General features: G+C 42.8%; 1 protein-coding gene across 1 annotated transcript in view; it reads right to left on the bottom strand.

The window, feature by feature from the left end:
- Window positions 1–13464, bottom strand: part of actn4 (actinin, alpha 4) — a 73227-nt gene that overhangs the window by 26144 nt on the left and 33619 nt on the right. The window contains 6 exon segments of the mRNA XM_036556095.1: window positions 706–787; window positions 1538–1616; window positions 3000–3087; window positions 3548–3634; window positions 5652–5771; window positions 7966–8080. Coding sequence (XP_036411988.1) covers window positions 706–787; window positions 1538–1616; window positions 3000–3087; window positions 3548–3634; window positions 5652–5771; window positions 7966–8080 — 571 coding nt within the window.

Here is a 13464-nt window from a genome sequence, read left to right as displayed (position 1 = left end):
AAGGCAGTTAGTCAGGGTTCTTTAAGAACCGACGATGACAGTGAAGAGCGTATTGTGAACATATTGTAATTTACTGTTATTATGGTGCAAATATTGTCATATTGCCCAGCGCTACATCACATTCAGCCGACGTTCTGAATGGCGCTGTTCTCTGTTCTGAGCTCGTGGGTTTTGTTCCTAGTTGTTATAAATGTTTGCTCTGTGATGTTCCAGAGCGATAAGCCGTGAAACACTGACTACAGAACAATGACGCCCAACTTCAGAGCTCGATACGGAGAGAAAGCAACTTTTTTTCCCTCAATATATGAAGAATGTGGGCGGGGCTTTGGAAGCCTAACTAACGTACAAAATCAGCCTGAACCCACACCAGCAGGAGCTCACGACATTTGTAGAAACAGCTTCATGACAGGGTGCAGCGTTTAGTTATTCAGTGATGTAAGACTTTCAATAAATCTGTTAACGTCAAACACTGTTTTTTTTTGTCTAATCGATAATTGCAAATTTTTAACAATGTAACACTGTGCAAATTATTTTGAGATATCGCCCAGACCTGCATTAAACCGCTCCCATTTCAAGATTTAATGAAACGAGCATAAACACACAAATACAAACACAAATATAAACAAACACAGAAATACAAACAAACAGAAATACAAACAAACACACACAAACAAACACACAAGCACAGATAAAGCCAGTTTATACCTTCTGCGTCCAACATCTTAGGAATGTCCAGGTATTTCTCAGCCACTTCAAATGCGTTGTTCAGGTTGGTCACCGGGTCGTCCTAAAAATAACAACACCACAAACACTCGCTGATGAACAGACTCACTGCAGGGTTTGAAATATTCATCTCATTCTGTACAAGATACAAGAAGACATCTGTTCCCACTTCGTTCAGTGCTAAACTGTGATACAGGAGCTCATTAAACTGATATTAAACCCATTTTAATATAGATTTGAATAAAATCTGACCCTGTGGTCACTCTATTAAACTACCCCCCTCCTTAATTTAACACAGTTAAATTAAATAAAAAAACCAGCCGTTTTTTAATTCCGTCACTGTGCACTACATATACACTAAACTCTCACTCTAATGCAGCTTCAGTCCAGATCAAACTAACAGAAATAAAAAACAACAGGTTGTAAAAAGGAACTGATGTATCATGATGGGAAGATCTGAAGGTGGTGATATTTAATAAAGTATGCTTTCATTTATTGCTCGAAATAAAATTCCTGGCATATTTTCAAACACAAAAAACACTGTAAAAAAAAACCTGTAAACAGATTTATTTATTAAATCTGTGTATTTTTAATAATTATTCTGAATTGTGCCAAAACAATGATCAATAAACACCCAATTAATATCATTTTATAAAATAATAAAATAATAATACTACATTTTATAAATTAGGTTCCTTTTCAAAGTTTTATTTCAGTCAGAAAGCTAATGATTATGCGGGAATATTGATTATGAATGTATAAAATCTGCATAAATGCTGACGTGCTTTAATGTAAAGTGTGTGCAAAGTCTGACCTTCCGCAGTTTGTCGTAGTCGATGAGCTCGGGTCGGTGTCTGTGGATCAGAGCGTTGAAGGCCAGTCCATCCTTCCAGCTGCAGGAGGAGAACATCATTACACACTGTGACCAGCAGGGGGCAGCGTTTCAGACAATGAAAAATACTCATTCAAACTAGTAATGGTCCTTTAACTATAGGCCCTGTAACCAGGGTTTGATTTAAACACTGGTCCTTTAACGAGGGTTTAATTCACCTATCGGTCCTTTAACGAGGGTTTAATTCACTAATGGGCCCTTTAAAGAGGGTTTAATTCACCTATCGGCCCTTTAACGAGGGTTTAATTCACTAATGGGCCCTTTAAAGAGGGTTTAATTCACCTATCGGCCCTTTAACGAGGGTTTAATTCACTAATGAGCCCTTTAAAGAGGGCTTAATTTACTTATCGGCCCTTTAACAAGGGTTTAATTCACTTATCGGCCCTTTAACAAGGGTTTAATTCACCTATCGGTCCTTTAACGAGGGTTTAATTCACTAATGGGCCCTTTAAAGAGGGTTTAATTCACTTATCGGCCCTTTAACAAGGGTTTAATTCACCTATATTATTTCTGGTTCTATGTAAAACGGTATAATCCCTCAGTGCTGAGCTGCGCGTGAACACAGGAGTTTATCAGCTGCTGATTCACTCACATTACAGCCATTTATGCAAATTACAGTGATAAGCTGATAAGAGTGTTTATGCTGCTGGTTTTATGCAAAACTCTCCACAGTGAGTGTCCATATATTTATGTCTGAGCGCCAGCAAACAGCACTTAATCAGAACTGCAGGCGAACTGTGTGTTTATCTCTGACGGTTTTATCCTGAATTGAGTCTGAATATTCAGCTGGACTTGAATAAAAACCTCACCTCCTACTGTAATGGTTCTAGATAAATGATCCAGGTATCAGAGTTAGGAGCTGAGCTGCAGCAGATTACAGCTCCTGAGGTTTATCCTCACACAGTGCTGTTTGGAGCTGCAGTGTTTGGAAGTGTGTGGAACCATGTGGAAGGATTTGGAAGTCTGTGGAAGTCTGTGGAAGTGCTTGGAAGAGTTCGGAAATGTGTTTAAGCCTGTGGAGGTGCTTGGAAGTGTGTGAAAGCGTGTGGAAGAGTTTGGAGGTGCTTGGAAGTGTTTGGAAGTATATGGAAATGTTTGGAGGTGCTTGGAAGAGTTTGGAAGTGTATGGAAATGTTTGGAGGTGCTTGGAAGAGTTTGGAAGTGTATGGAAATGTTTGGAGGTGCTTGGAAGAGTTTGGAAGTGTATGGAAATGTTTGGAGGTGCTTGGAAGAGTTTGGAAGTGTATGGAAATGTTTGGAGGTGCTTGGAAGAGTTTGGAAGTGTGTGGAAATGTTTGGAAGCGCGTGGGAGTGTTTGGAGGTGCGTGGGAGTGTTAGAAAGTGTGTGGAAGTCTTTGGAAGAGCGTGGAAGTGTCCTGGGTACCTGATGTGGAAGTTCTGCACGTTTACGTTCTTGTACGGAGCCGTCTTCCTCTGACACCAGAGCAGCAGCCCTTCTTTAGCAGAGGTTTCTACAGACAGAGAGATTCAGGAACAACATGAATAACAGATTTGATTATAATAATATTCATTAAGTAAGGCTTTCAACCGTTCGCCAAAATAAAATTCTCACACTGCTTTAAAAAGTACAAACCCAAATAAGTCTGATTTAACTGATTTTCCCCTGAAGTGCAGATCTAAAGATGTAACTCTACATTCAGGACATCAGGGAAAGGACCAGAGACCAAAATCTGGACTTTCACATTAACCTATAATCAGCAGCAGTAACTGTGGACGTGCTGTTCTCACGGCCCTGTCTGTTCACGCTCTACAGTAGCGTGGGAAAGTTAACTGTTCACTGCTAAACCAGTTTAAACCAGTCTAGCTTTACCACAGGTGCGATAACATCAGCTATTACATCACCACTAATAGGCCCAGCGGCTCTAACGGTAAATACAGACTCAGAGAAACTCGCTGGAGTAATAAACTCACCCTCCACTGAGATGTCCTGGATGGCGAAGCGGAGGATGATGGTCCAGATCATTCCCAGAGTCATCTTCACGTTTCCATCCACGATTTCTGCACAAACACAGAGCATATTAGAGTTTAAACACCATAACTGACGCAGTAAACACTCAACCTGTCTATAGTTACTGTGTCTTTAAGACTGATCTATGCAAATGAGCTCTGTTCTGACTGGCTGTTCTGCCTCTTCCAAAAAGCAATCAGGAGCTGAAACATTGCTCATAAATTTAGTGTAAATGGGCGGGGCCAAACTGCCGTATGCCGAATGGGCGGGGCTACATTGCAGTATGTCGAATGGGCGGGGCTAAACGGCAGGAGACAGAGTGGGCGGGGCTAAACGGCTGTGGGCTGAATGGGCGGGGCCAAAATGCTGTAGGCTGAATGGGCGGGGCTAAACTGCTGTAGGCTGAATGGGCGGGGCTTAACTGCTGTAGGCTTAAACTGCAAATTTATGTAAACGTTTTAATTTTTGTGACATCACAAAAGCAACGAATCCAAAACAGGCTGTTCATATACATTTCTGAATGCTTCAAAGATTAGAATGTGTGAGTTCATCACTATTGATCTGATGTTTTCTATTCATCAGCACCCATTTAAACGATCACAATATAGGCTAATATGACTTATTGATCACACATTTCTCCAGGTTATCATCTCTTATTTTACAGTGTACTCTGCCCGCTGTCTCCGCCCGCCGTCTCTGCCCGCCGTCTCTGCCCGCCGTCTGATTCTTTGTGACCCTTTACTGAGCGAATGTGCTGTAACAGCGCAGAGTGAAGAGCCCTTCAGAGGAAGCGCTGCACAAATAAAACCCCATTATTATCATTATTTAGAGGGATGTGAGCTTCTCTCCTTCTTCTGTGTGTGTGTTGAACATGGAGGAGGGTCAGAAAGGTCAGTCACTCACAGACAGATTTGGCAGGAAGTGGTGAAACGGAGCGTTTTTGAGGGAAGCTGAAGAATTTCACATCCAGACAGGAAACTGTGCTGCTGTTACGGCTTATATTCAATTTACACAGTTAATCCAGCTGCTCCGCACATCTGCACTGCTCACATTCTATACACCACAGCACAGACCGGTCAGTCTGAAATTACTGACCACAACACTGACTAAAAACTGAGACACCCTAATTCTGATTGGTCTGAGGGAACACTTAACATTAGCATATTCCACAATACATCAATCAGCCACCTCCTTGTTTCTGCGCTCATTGTCCATTTTATCAGCTCCACTTACTATATAGGTGCACTTTGTAGTTCTACAGTTACAGACTGTAGTCCATCTGTTTCTCTGATACTTTGTTAGCCCCCTTTTACCCTGTTCTTCAGTGGTCAGGACCCCCATGGACCCTCACAGAGCAGGTACTATTTGGGTGGTGGATCATTCTCAGCACTGCAGTAACACTGACGTGGTGGTGGTGTGTTAGTGTGTGTTGCGCTGGTCTGAGTGGATCAGACACAGCAGTGCTGCTGGAGTTTATAAACACTGTCCACTCACTGTCCACTCTATTAGACACTCCTACCTTGTCAGTCCACCTCGTAGATGTAAAGTCAGAGACGATAGCTCATCTGCTGCTGCACAGTTTGTGTTGGTCATCCTCTAGTCCTTCATCAGTGGTCACAGGACGCTGTCCACAGGACGCTGTTGGCTGGATATTTTTGGTTCTTAGTCCAGCAGCGACACTGAGGTGTTTAGAAACTCCAGCAGCACTGCTGTGTCTGATCCACTTGCACCAGTGCAACACACACTAACACACCACGTCAGTGTCACTGCAGTGCTGAGAATGACCCACCACCCAGATAGTACCTGCTCTGTGAGGGTCCATGGGGGTCCTGACCACTGAAGAACAGGGTAACAAAGTATGCAGAGAACCAGATGGACTACAGTCTGTAACTGTAGAACTACAGAGTGAAGCTATACGGTCAGTGGAGCTGATAGAATGTGTTCCTAATGAAGTGCTCAGTGAGCATCACACTGTACGTCCCGTGCCATGTGTGTTAGTGTGTGTTAGTGTGTGTTAGTGTGTGTTGGTGTGTGTTGGTGCGCTAGTGTAGTGTGTGTTGGTCGTACCCTCTGCTCCAATGGACACCAGTTTGACTCCTTTGCTGGCGATGAAGTCCAGCGCTTTGTTGACGTTGTTGATCTTGTGGACTCTCATCTTCCCTCTCTCAGGCTTAGGTAACCTCTCACCTGAAAACAACAACAATAGTTAATTAACCTCCCAAAACTACAGCAGGTTCATCATTAACTCTTAAAGCTCCGCTCTTCATCTAACAAAGCCGAAAACTCAAACTACACAAACTACATTTTTAAACACAAAAACACATGAATAGGAACGTAAGTCACACAACAGTCGTGCTTCACTGTTTCTCTGATTAAACAGATCAATAATCTGCTCTTACTGATCCAACCTGCTCTCTGTATGAGCTGAAAACCATGTTCCAAAAATAAATGCGTCTTTTATACGGTGACAGAAAACACAGCAGCTCACAGGAAGATCTGACTCTACACACTGAAACCCATAAAATGGTCGTATGTGTAACTGTTCAGACGGCAGCTTTCTGGACTCGTCAGGTTCAGGTAGACGAACATCACATTCTACAAACTGACCATCACAAATAACAGCCCGTTATAAAGACGTTTAGAGCGGGATTAGACACTCTGATCTAACGATAAGAGTGTAACAATTTCAAAAGCCTGAATGATAAACAGCGTCTGTGAAAAACCTTAACTTTTACAGCCACTCATCTGCTGTGAAGCGCAGCAACATAATGTCAAGTAACTCAAATTAGGGCTGGGCAATCAAGTCTCACTCATTCTGTTATAGAAGCACAACGAGTTCACTGAGGAGCGTCTCTGTCTCTTCTGTATTAATTGAGAGAGAAGGAAACAAATCCAGCTACCTGAATCACGATAATACCAGCAAAAGAAGAATAAAGCAGCCATTTGAACAGTTTAGGGCTGGGCAATCTGACACTATATCATTATCGCGATCAATTATGTCACAATAAGCTTTTCTGATCATATCGTGTTTATCATCATCAGTGCTTGCAGAAACCGACCGACTGCATGATTCATTATAAAGAGAGTAAAATTAGTCAGTTTAACTGCATTTAGTGACAAATACAGAATAAAACTATCAAATCACTGTGTTCACAGATTTTGATACAATTTTTAAAACTAAAACTGGCTCTTTTTTCTCTGTTCCAGCTGATCAGATGACTGAAAAAGTAAATATTGTAAAATTTGTTGAAGAATCAGAGTATTATATGTTTACCGTGTCGCCCAGCTGTAGTTTAAACAGCTGTCAGCGTTAGGTGGTCAGTTAACGCAGCTGGTAACAGAAACGTTAGCTTCCAGAAACTCTACCGCTGTCCTGAATACCATTTTTTGGGCTCTGGAGCTTCTGTAGTAATCAACAGTGAACATTTGAAGCTTTGAGGCAGCGGGGAGACGGGGTGGGGTTGAGAAAGTTATTCAGAAAATCTGCATCCAACATTCGTGTTGAAAGAACATCTGCGGCCTCATCCTCTGTAAAATCCGAATCTCCAGGCTCGCTGCTTTCCTCACAGCACGGCTTCACTCCGTCCACCAGGCCCGCCAGCCCCTCTCAGCGGAGGGCTGGAGGGGTAACAGCACAGCACATGCTCACGTTACCCAGCGCTTCACGGAGGGGGTCTAACTTGAGGTACGAAGGGCAACAGCAGCCCTAGTGAGGGTCCAGTATGGCGGGTGCTGTTTGTAGCCGTGCTGGGAAAACATGCTGCCTAACGCCGCGTTGGCCTGGTGTTTACGGCCGGGAGTGAGTGGGATGTCGGGCGTCTGAGCTGAGATGGGATATATTTACACATTTTAACAGCGATTAAGGAATATAAATACAATACAGGACGAAATGTTGATGTTGGGCTGTGTTAGGACTTTTATTATGAAGAGCCTGAATGCGGGGGGAGTGGTGGGCTTTGAATCCAAAAAATTAACACAGAACACTCATCCACTGAATGAACATGTGGGAAGTCGAATATTCGGGTCGAGCCCTAAGAAACCCACGTTTATTGGCTGTCGTGGCTCAGAAAACTGACAAAATGAAAAACGACCAACCTTAAATACAGGCAGTCAGGCAACCGTCTAACAAAGCATCTTCTGTTTTACCTTTTCATGCTTTGATCTGGTGAAATCAATGTTTTTGAAATGATGCCGTTTATATGATCACATGATGCATTATTAGTGTTCCGATTGGACGTTGAGAGGCCTGCAACTGTTGTGTCTGTGCTAAGAGACGCTTTACGTTATGCAGCCAGCCTTAACAGTCACACATGATAGTCAGGTTATGAATAAATGAATGAATGAATGAACGAATGTGGACCGTTGGAGCTCCATTCCTCACCTGAAATGACCTCCAGCAGCAGCATGAGCTTCAGGCCGTCTCTGAAGTCCTCCTCGATGTTCTCTATCTGAGTTCCTGCCTTACGCAGGTGCGAGTTACACCAGGCCGTGAACGTCTGTGAACAAACAGGAAGTGAGGTCAGTGACAGGAAGGCCAGGGTGCAGCATAAACAAAAAAGAGGACAGGAAGTGGACAGAGCAGTTTCTCAGAGCACTCACGGCTTTTAGGGAACTTTTCAGCAAAACGTTCTTTGGTCTGATTATCATTATCCCACTTTACCCGGATCGGTTACGGCTGAGCCGATACGTCGATCAATCACTGAATCAGCATTTTCACAACACTTTAAACCTTTAAACCTAATAAGCTTATTAATTAAATCTGCGCATTCATAGCCATCATAGCTATAATCAGTGTGGGTGTAGTACCTATTTATGCCCTGAAGGTGGCAGCAGCTATAAACAGTCATTTCACCTTAAAAAGCTTTCCTACGAGCTTCTACACTGTTTGCGCCACAGCTGGCTAAAGCTTTGTTCTTCATATCCATGGATATTTAGTTAAATGTGACGTTTTTACAGTTTAACAGCACCATAATCTGAGATTTTCATAATAAAACTGACATCGTAATGCATTATAACACATATCTAATCATAATTAGCATCGCACTGTGAGCTGTGTTAATAACCAGCACTAACAGCTATTAACGGTATAAACACTAGACACTATTACAGACCGTTCATTAAGGCTGCAGCTAAGAACATTGACTATTATTCAATTAACTGACTAACATATTTGCCCCCTACACTTCCTGTAGTGTATTACAGTCTGTCAGAGTGACTGTGTGGATCATATGAACATTATAGAGCTTTTTAAATGAAACAGTAGAAGCCATATCGCCCCCTACACTTCCTGTAGTGTATTACAGTCTGTCAGAGTGAACATTATTAGACACAGACATCTGTCCATAATTAACATTGTCCACTTTATTGATTAGTGGCGCTGCAGCTCTACTGCTAATTATCACACTGATGTTCTTTTTGTGTTATTCTGAAATCTGAAATGTCAGAGCGGGGTAGGAAAATATTACACACAGCTCTGGAAGCCCTTTAACACACACACACACACACACACACACACACACACACACAGATATACACACAAACACACACACACACACACACACACACATATACACACACACTGATATACACACAAACTCATACACACACACACACACACACACACACACACACACACACACACACACACACTGATATACACACAAACACACACACACACACAAAGACTCCATTGAGCGTGTGAATAATGAGCCCCTTCAGCTCCTCACAACACTACTGACACCAGCAGCACTGTGTGCGCGTGTGATGTCACAAAGTGTATGTATAGAGAGCTGCTCTGTGTTTGAGGGTCATAAAGGTGGTGATTCACCTGCATCACTGACAGAATGTTAATCAATTATAGTCAATAATAAATCAATAGTACTACTTACTGCCCAAAATAAAAGTCCCGCTATTTACAAACATTACAATCTGAAATACAAACAGAACGAGACGAACCAAACAACTGTCTCTGTTTTTATCTCCCTCTTTAAACACTTCCTGTCCAAACTCTGCACTTAGTAATTTAATTAATTCAAATGGTCATTAATATCATAATAAGGTCTTTTATCATATATATATACACACACACACACACACACACACACACACACACACAAACATATACACACAGTTCTGATTGTACTTATATTTATAAACACCTCACAGGTAAAAATACCCCGACGCTGAGTGTGAGACAACACATCACATCAAACTGTCTGTGTTATTAATGGAACTGAAAGCTCTACATACAGCTAACCTGCGTTTTCTCTGCAGACGTAAAATGCACCATGTGTTTCTCTAGTGTGTCAAAATAAAAGCCCCACTAAATCAACCAGGAGAGCGTGTCAGAATAAAAGCTCAGTGCAGCTTCACTCCAGCTTCATCAGCAAGCAACTATTTCAAAATTAAACTTTTAGCTGGCATTAAATAGAAAAAAAAAGTTTAAGATTAAAATATTTACAGTGATCCGTCTGACTCATAACCTTAAAACTAATTACAAGAATATGATTGATTATGGAACGTGTGTCCAGTGTGCCTCGTTTTAGAACTCCCAAATAACCACAAAATATTTCATAAAATAGATACATATTCTGTTTTTGAATGAATTTGATTGTAAAAGCACTTTTTATGAGGTATCCAGGATTTAAACTGAAAAATGAACACATGCTTATACTCAATAATATATACATATTCACCCTGAATCAGTACAGAGAGAAAAAGTTGGACTGGCGCATCCCTAAAAGTAAAGAAAACAAAATTTAGACTATATTTTTCAACATAAACGTGCAAAATAAATGTATTTGCTGAAGCAGAGCGGTGATGTGATCTGTGAGCTGGCTGTCCTGTAGGGGGCGCCTCTCTCAGCTCAGTTTCATCATCACACTGACGTGCTGTTCATTTTATTTGGGAGTAAAACACACACACACACACACACACACACACACACACACACCCCCACACACACACACACACCCTGCACAGGCACGCACGCCATCACACACACACCTTAATCTGCTCATTCCTGCTCTCTCTCACTCTCCATTCTCTCTGTGTCTCTCGCTCTCTCTCTCTCTCTAACACAAACATCCTCTCACACCCCACACACACACACACACACACACACACACACAGTGTGACCATGAATGACAGTGAGGTGTGGCACACCTGTTAACCAGGTAACAGTGATTTCTCAACTGCCGATCATTCTTTACATGATTACAGCAGCGCACGAGAGGCATTCCGCATAATTTAATATTCCAATTAGCACTAAAATGAACACTAACCTCACCACTGATAGGAGTGAACAGCTTTTATCTACTCAGATCAAACACAGACATCAAAGCATCCACCAGAGAGGAAACATAGCAGAACGACGAGTCTCTACAAGACCACATTTTACATTTTACGCACACTTTTACGTTTTTACATATGTGCATTTTAACATTGTCTAACGGCTTAACGGCTGCGTTTAAACTCCGCGCTGCTCAATCCCGATTCTTGATCAGATCCGATTTCTCCAACATGATGGTTCACATCTGTGACTCAAACCTGTCTTTAATCAATAACGTCACGTGACAAACAAACGCAACATGAACAGATCAATCACTCTGATCAGCTCTCAGCTTCACTGTTAGAGCGAGACGAAGGAGAAAAAAGACCAGATACTTTTACACCATTTACTGGCACTAACTTCAGGTTTGGTGCTGCTTCGACGTTAATGCTGAATGACGGTGCACGAGCAGTGAAAACAAAACAGGAGTGTTTAGACGGTGTGTGAAAGTGTTTAGATGGCTACAGCAATCTTTACACAGTGTGAAGCAGCCTATAGACAGCCGCAGTAGTCTTTAGACAGTAAGCGGTAGTCTTCAGACGGCTGCAGTAGTCTTTAGGTGGTGTACGGTAGTCTTAGGTGGTGGTTGTCCTCCTGTTTCCTTCACTGGGCTAAACAGATTAGAACTTCTGACCAAAACGTAAAACGCAGCTCTACACTGCCCTCTGGTGGAGGACAGAGCTGAGAGAGCTCATGGTTCTTCAATATGACAATGTATAATGTTTGAGAGCTGATTTGCATATCCAAAGTCCTAATTCACTATTCAGTGTTTTTGATAGCTTGTTGAACACACAGCTGAACACACCCTGTGCTGAGACGAGCTGAGTGATGCTGTAAAAGGTAATGATGATAACGCTGGACTCTGTCCTGGTGTGGAGTTTCTACAGTCACTGATACTGACTCTAGACATCTGGGTGCAGCCTATCAGAGTACAGAGGGCGGGGAGTGGGTGGGGCATCACGCATCATCAAAACATCTGGTATAATGAAAAGTATGAGGTGACCCGGTCAAGCAGGTCTGTAGTTTCCTGTAGACCATCACACCCAGTTTCACAGGAGACACTGAATAATCCACAGGAGACACTGACGTGTACAGCTCCTTATTTTTTGTAGTTGCTTAATATTTCATAATACATATTGAATAACCTGTAGTTACTGAACAATTCACATTAGTTATTTAATAACTTATTAATATTGAATACCTCGTAATAGTTAAAGAAGAATTAATAGCAGTTCCTAAATAATTAATAGAAGACACTTAATACTTCATAACATATTTGAATAACTGAATAATAATTCTAAAAATGAATAAGTGAATAATAATCACACGGTTAAGGAGTGAAGTAGTCAGAGGGCGGGGCAGACTGAAGTCAGATAAGCAGTTCAGATGATGTTACTGAAGCTGTGATGACGCTGAGTCGAGTTATCTGAAGAGGAGTGACCAGAAATAAAATAATACACGCTGAGCGAGGCGTCGGTGTGGGTTTGGGTGACGAGCCGTCACTGTGGGTTTGGGTGATGAGGTAATGCTGTTGCCTCATGGTTTCTTTTCTGTCTGTAGGTGTGAGTCCATTCCAGAGTGATTACTCTCACCTTTACTCACTCTGCTTCCTCATTCACTCCCAGCTCCACAGTCACACTCAGCCTTTCACGGCTGAGCTAACAGGTGGACACAGGAGGACAGTGTGGCCGCACTATCGCTTTAATTAGCCTCATTTGCATCAGGCTTTAATAGCAGCTGTGACGGAGTTAAACCAGCGTTTCGCCCCGTCACACACTGAGGACTGATGTGTCTCAGTGCATCGTTTCATCACGCCACAAAAATCTGTCACAGAGTGGTCAAAACACCCACCTGGGGCCCTGTTTGTGCAGCCTAGCCTTAGCGCTGCAGCTAACTGTCTACTGACCTGAGCTGTGGTCAGACAGACAGACAGCTACACTGATGGAGAAAGACTGCAGTGCAGACGACAGGAACGCGGCTGATCTGAGGGGCTAACAGAGCTAAGAACACACCGCTCCGGCTGGGATCTGGGAAGCCGGTGTAGCTAAAAAGCTAACATGATGCTAACCAGCTACTCAACACCAGTTAGCGGAGCAGCTAAAAACAACACTAGCTGCTCAGCTACACCATTAGCACAGAGCAGAACAAAGCGATGACAACAGCCTGACAGACCTGCTATCTGAGCTAACAAGCTGAGGTCTGGGCTCTCAGGGACTCCGATAACTACCAGCTACGGCAGTTAAGGTTGGCCTGATAACCAGGTCAGCTAACGTTAGCGAATTAGCTTCTACAGCACTTAAGGTTGACTAGGCTCTGTTTTAGCTAATTAGCCGTACCGATGTGCACAAGTCTTTATATTTACGGTTCCAACTAAGCCAGCATCAGAGCCTGTCGTTGGGGGTGGGGCTTTGGGGGAAACTGAAGGGAGGGTCAGTCTGTTTGGGGCGGGGCTTTGGGGGAAACTAAAGGGAGGGTCTGTCTGTTTGGGGTGGGGCTTTGGGGGGAAACTGAAGGGAGGGTCAGTCTGTTTGGGGGGGGGGCTTTGGGGGA

This window comes from Colossoma macropomum, unplaced genomic scaffold (assembly GCF_904425465.1).
Source record: "Colossoma macropomum unplaced genomic scaffold, Colossoma_macropomum, whole genome shotgun sequence".
Classification (NCBI taxonomy): Eukaryota; Metazoa; Chordata; class Actinopteri; order Characiformes; family Serrasalmidae; genus Colossoma; species Colossoma macropomum.
The sequence above is the reverse complement of the archived record's forward strand: the minus strand, read 5'-3'. Positions and strand labels throughout refer to the sequence as shown.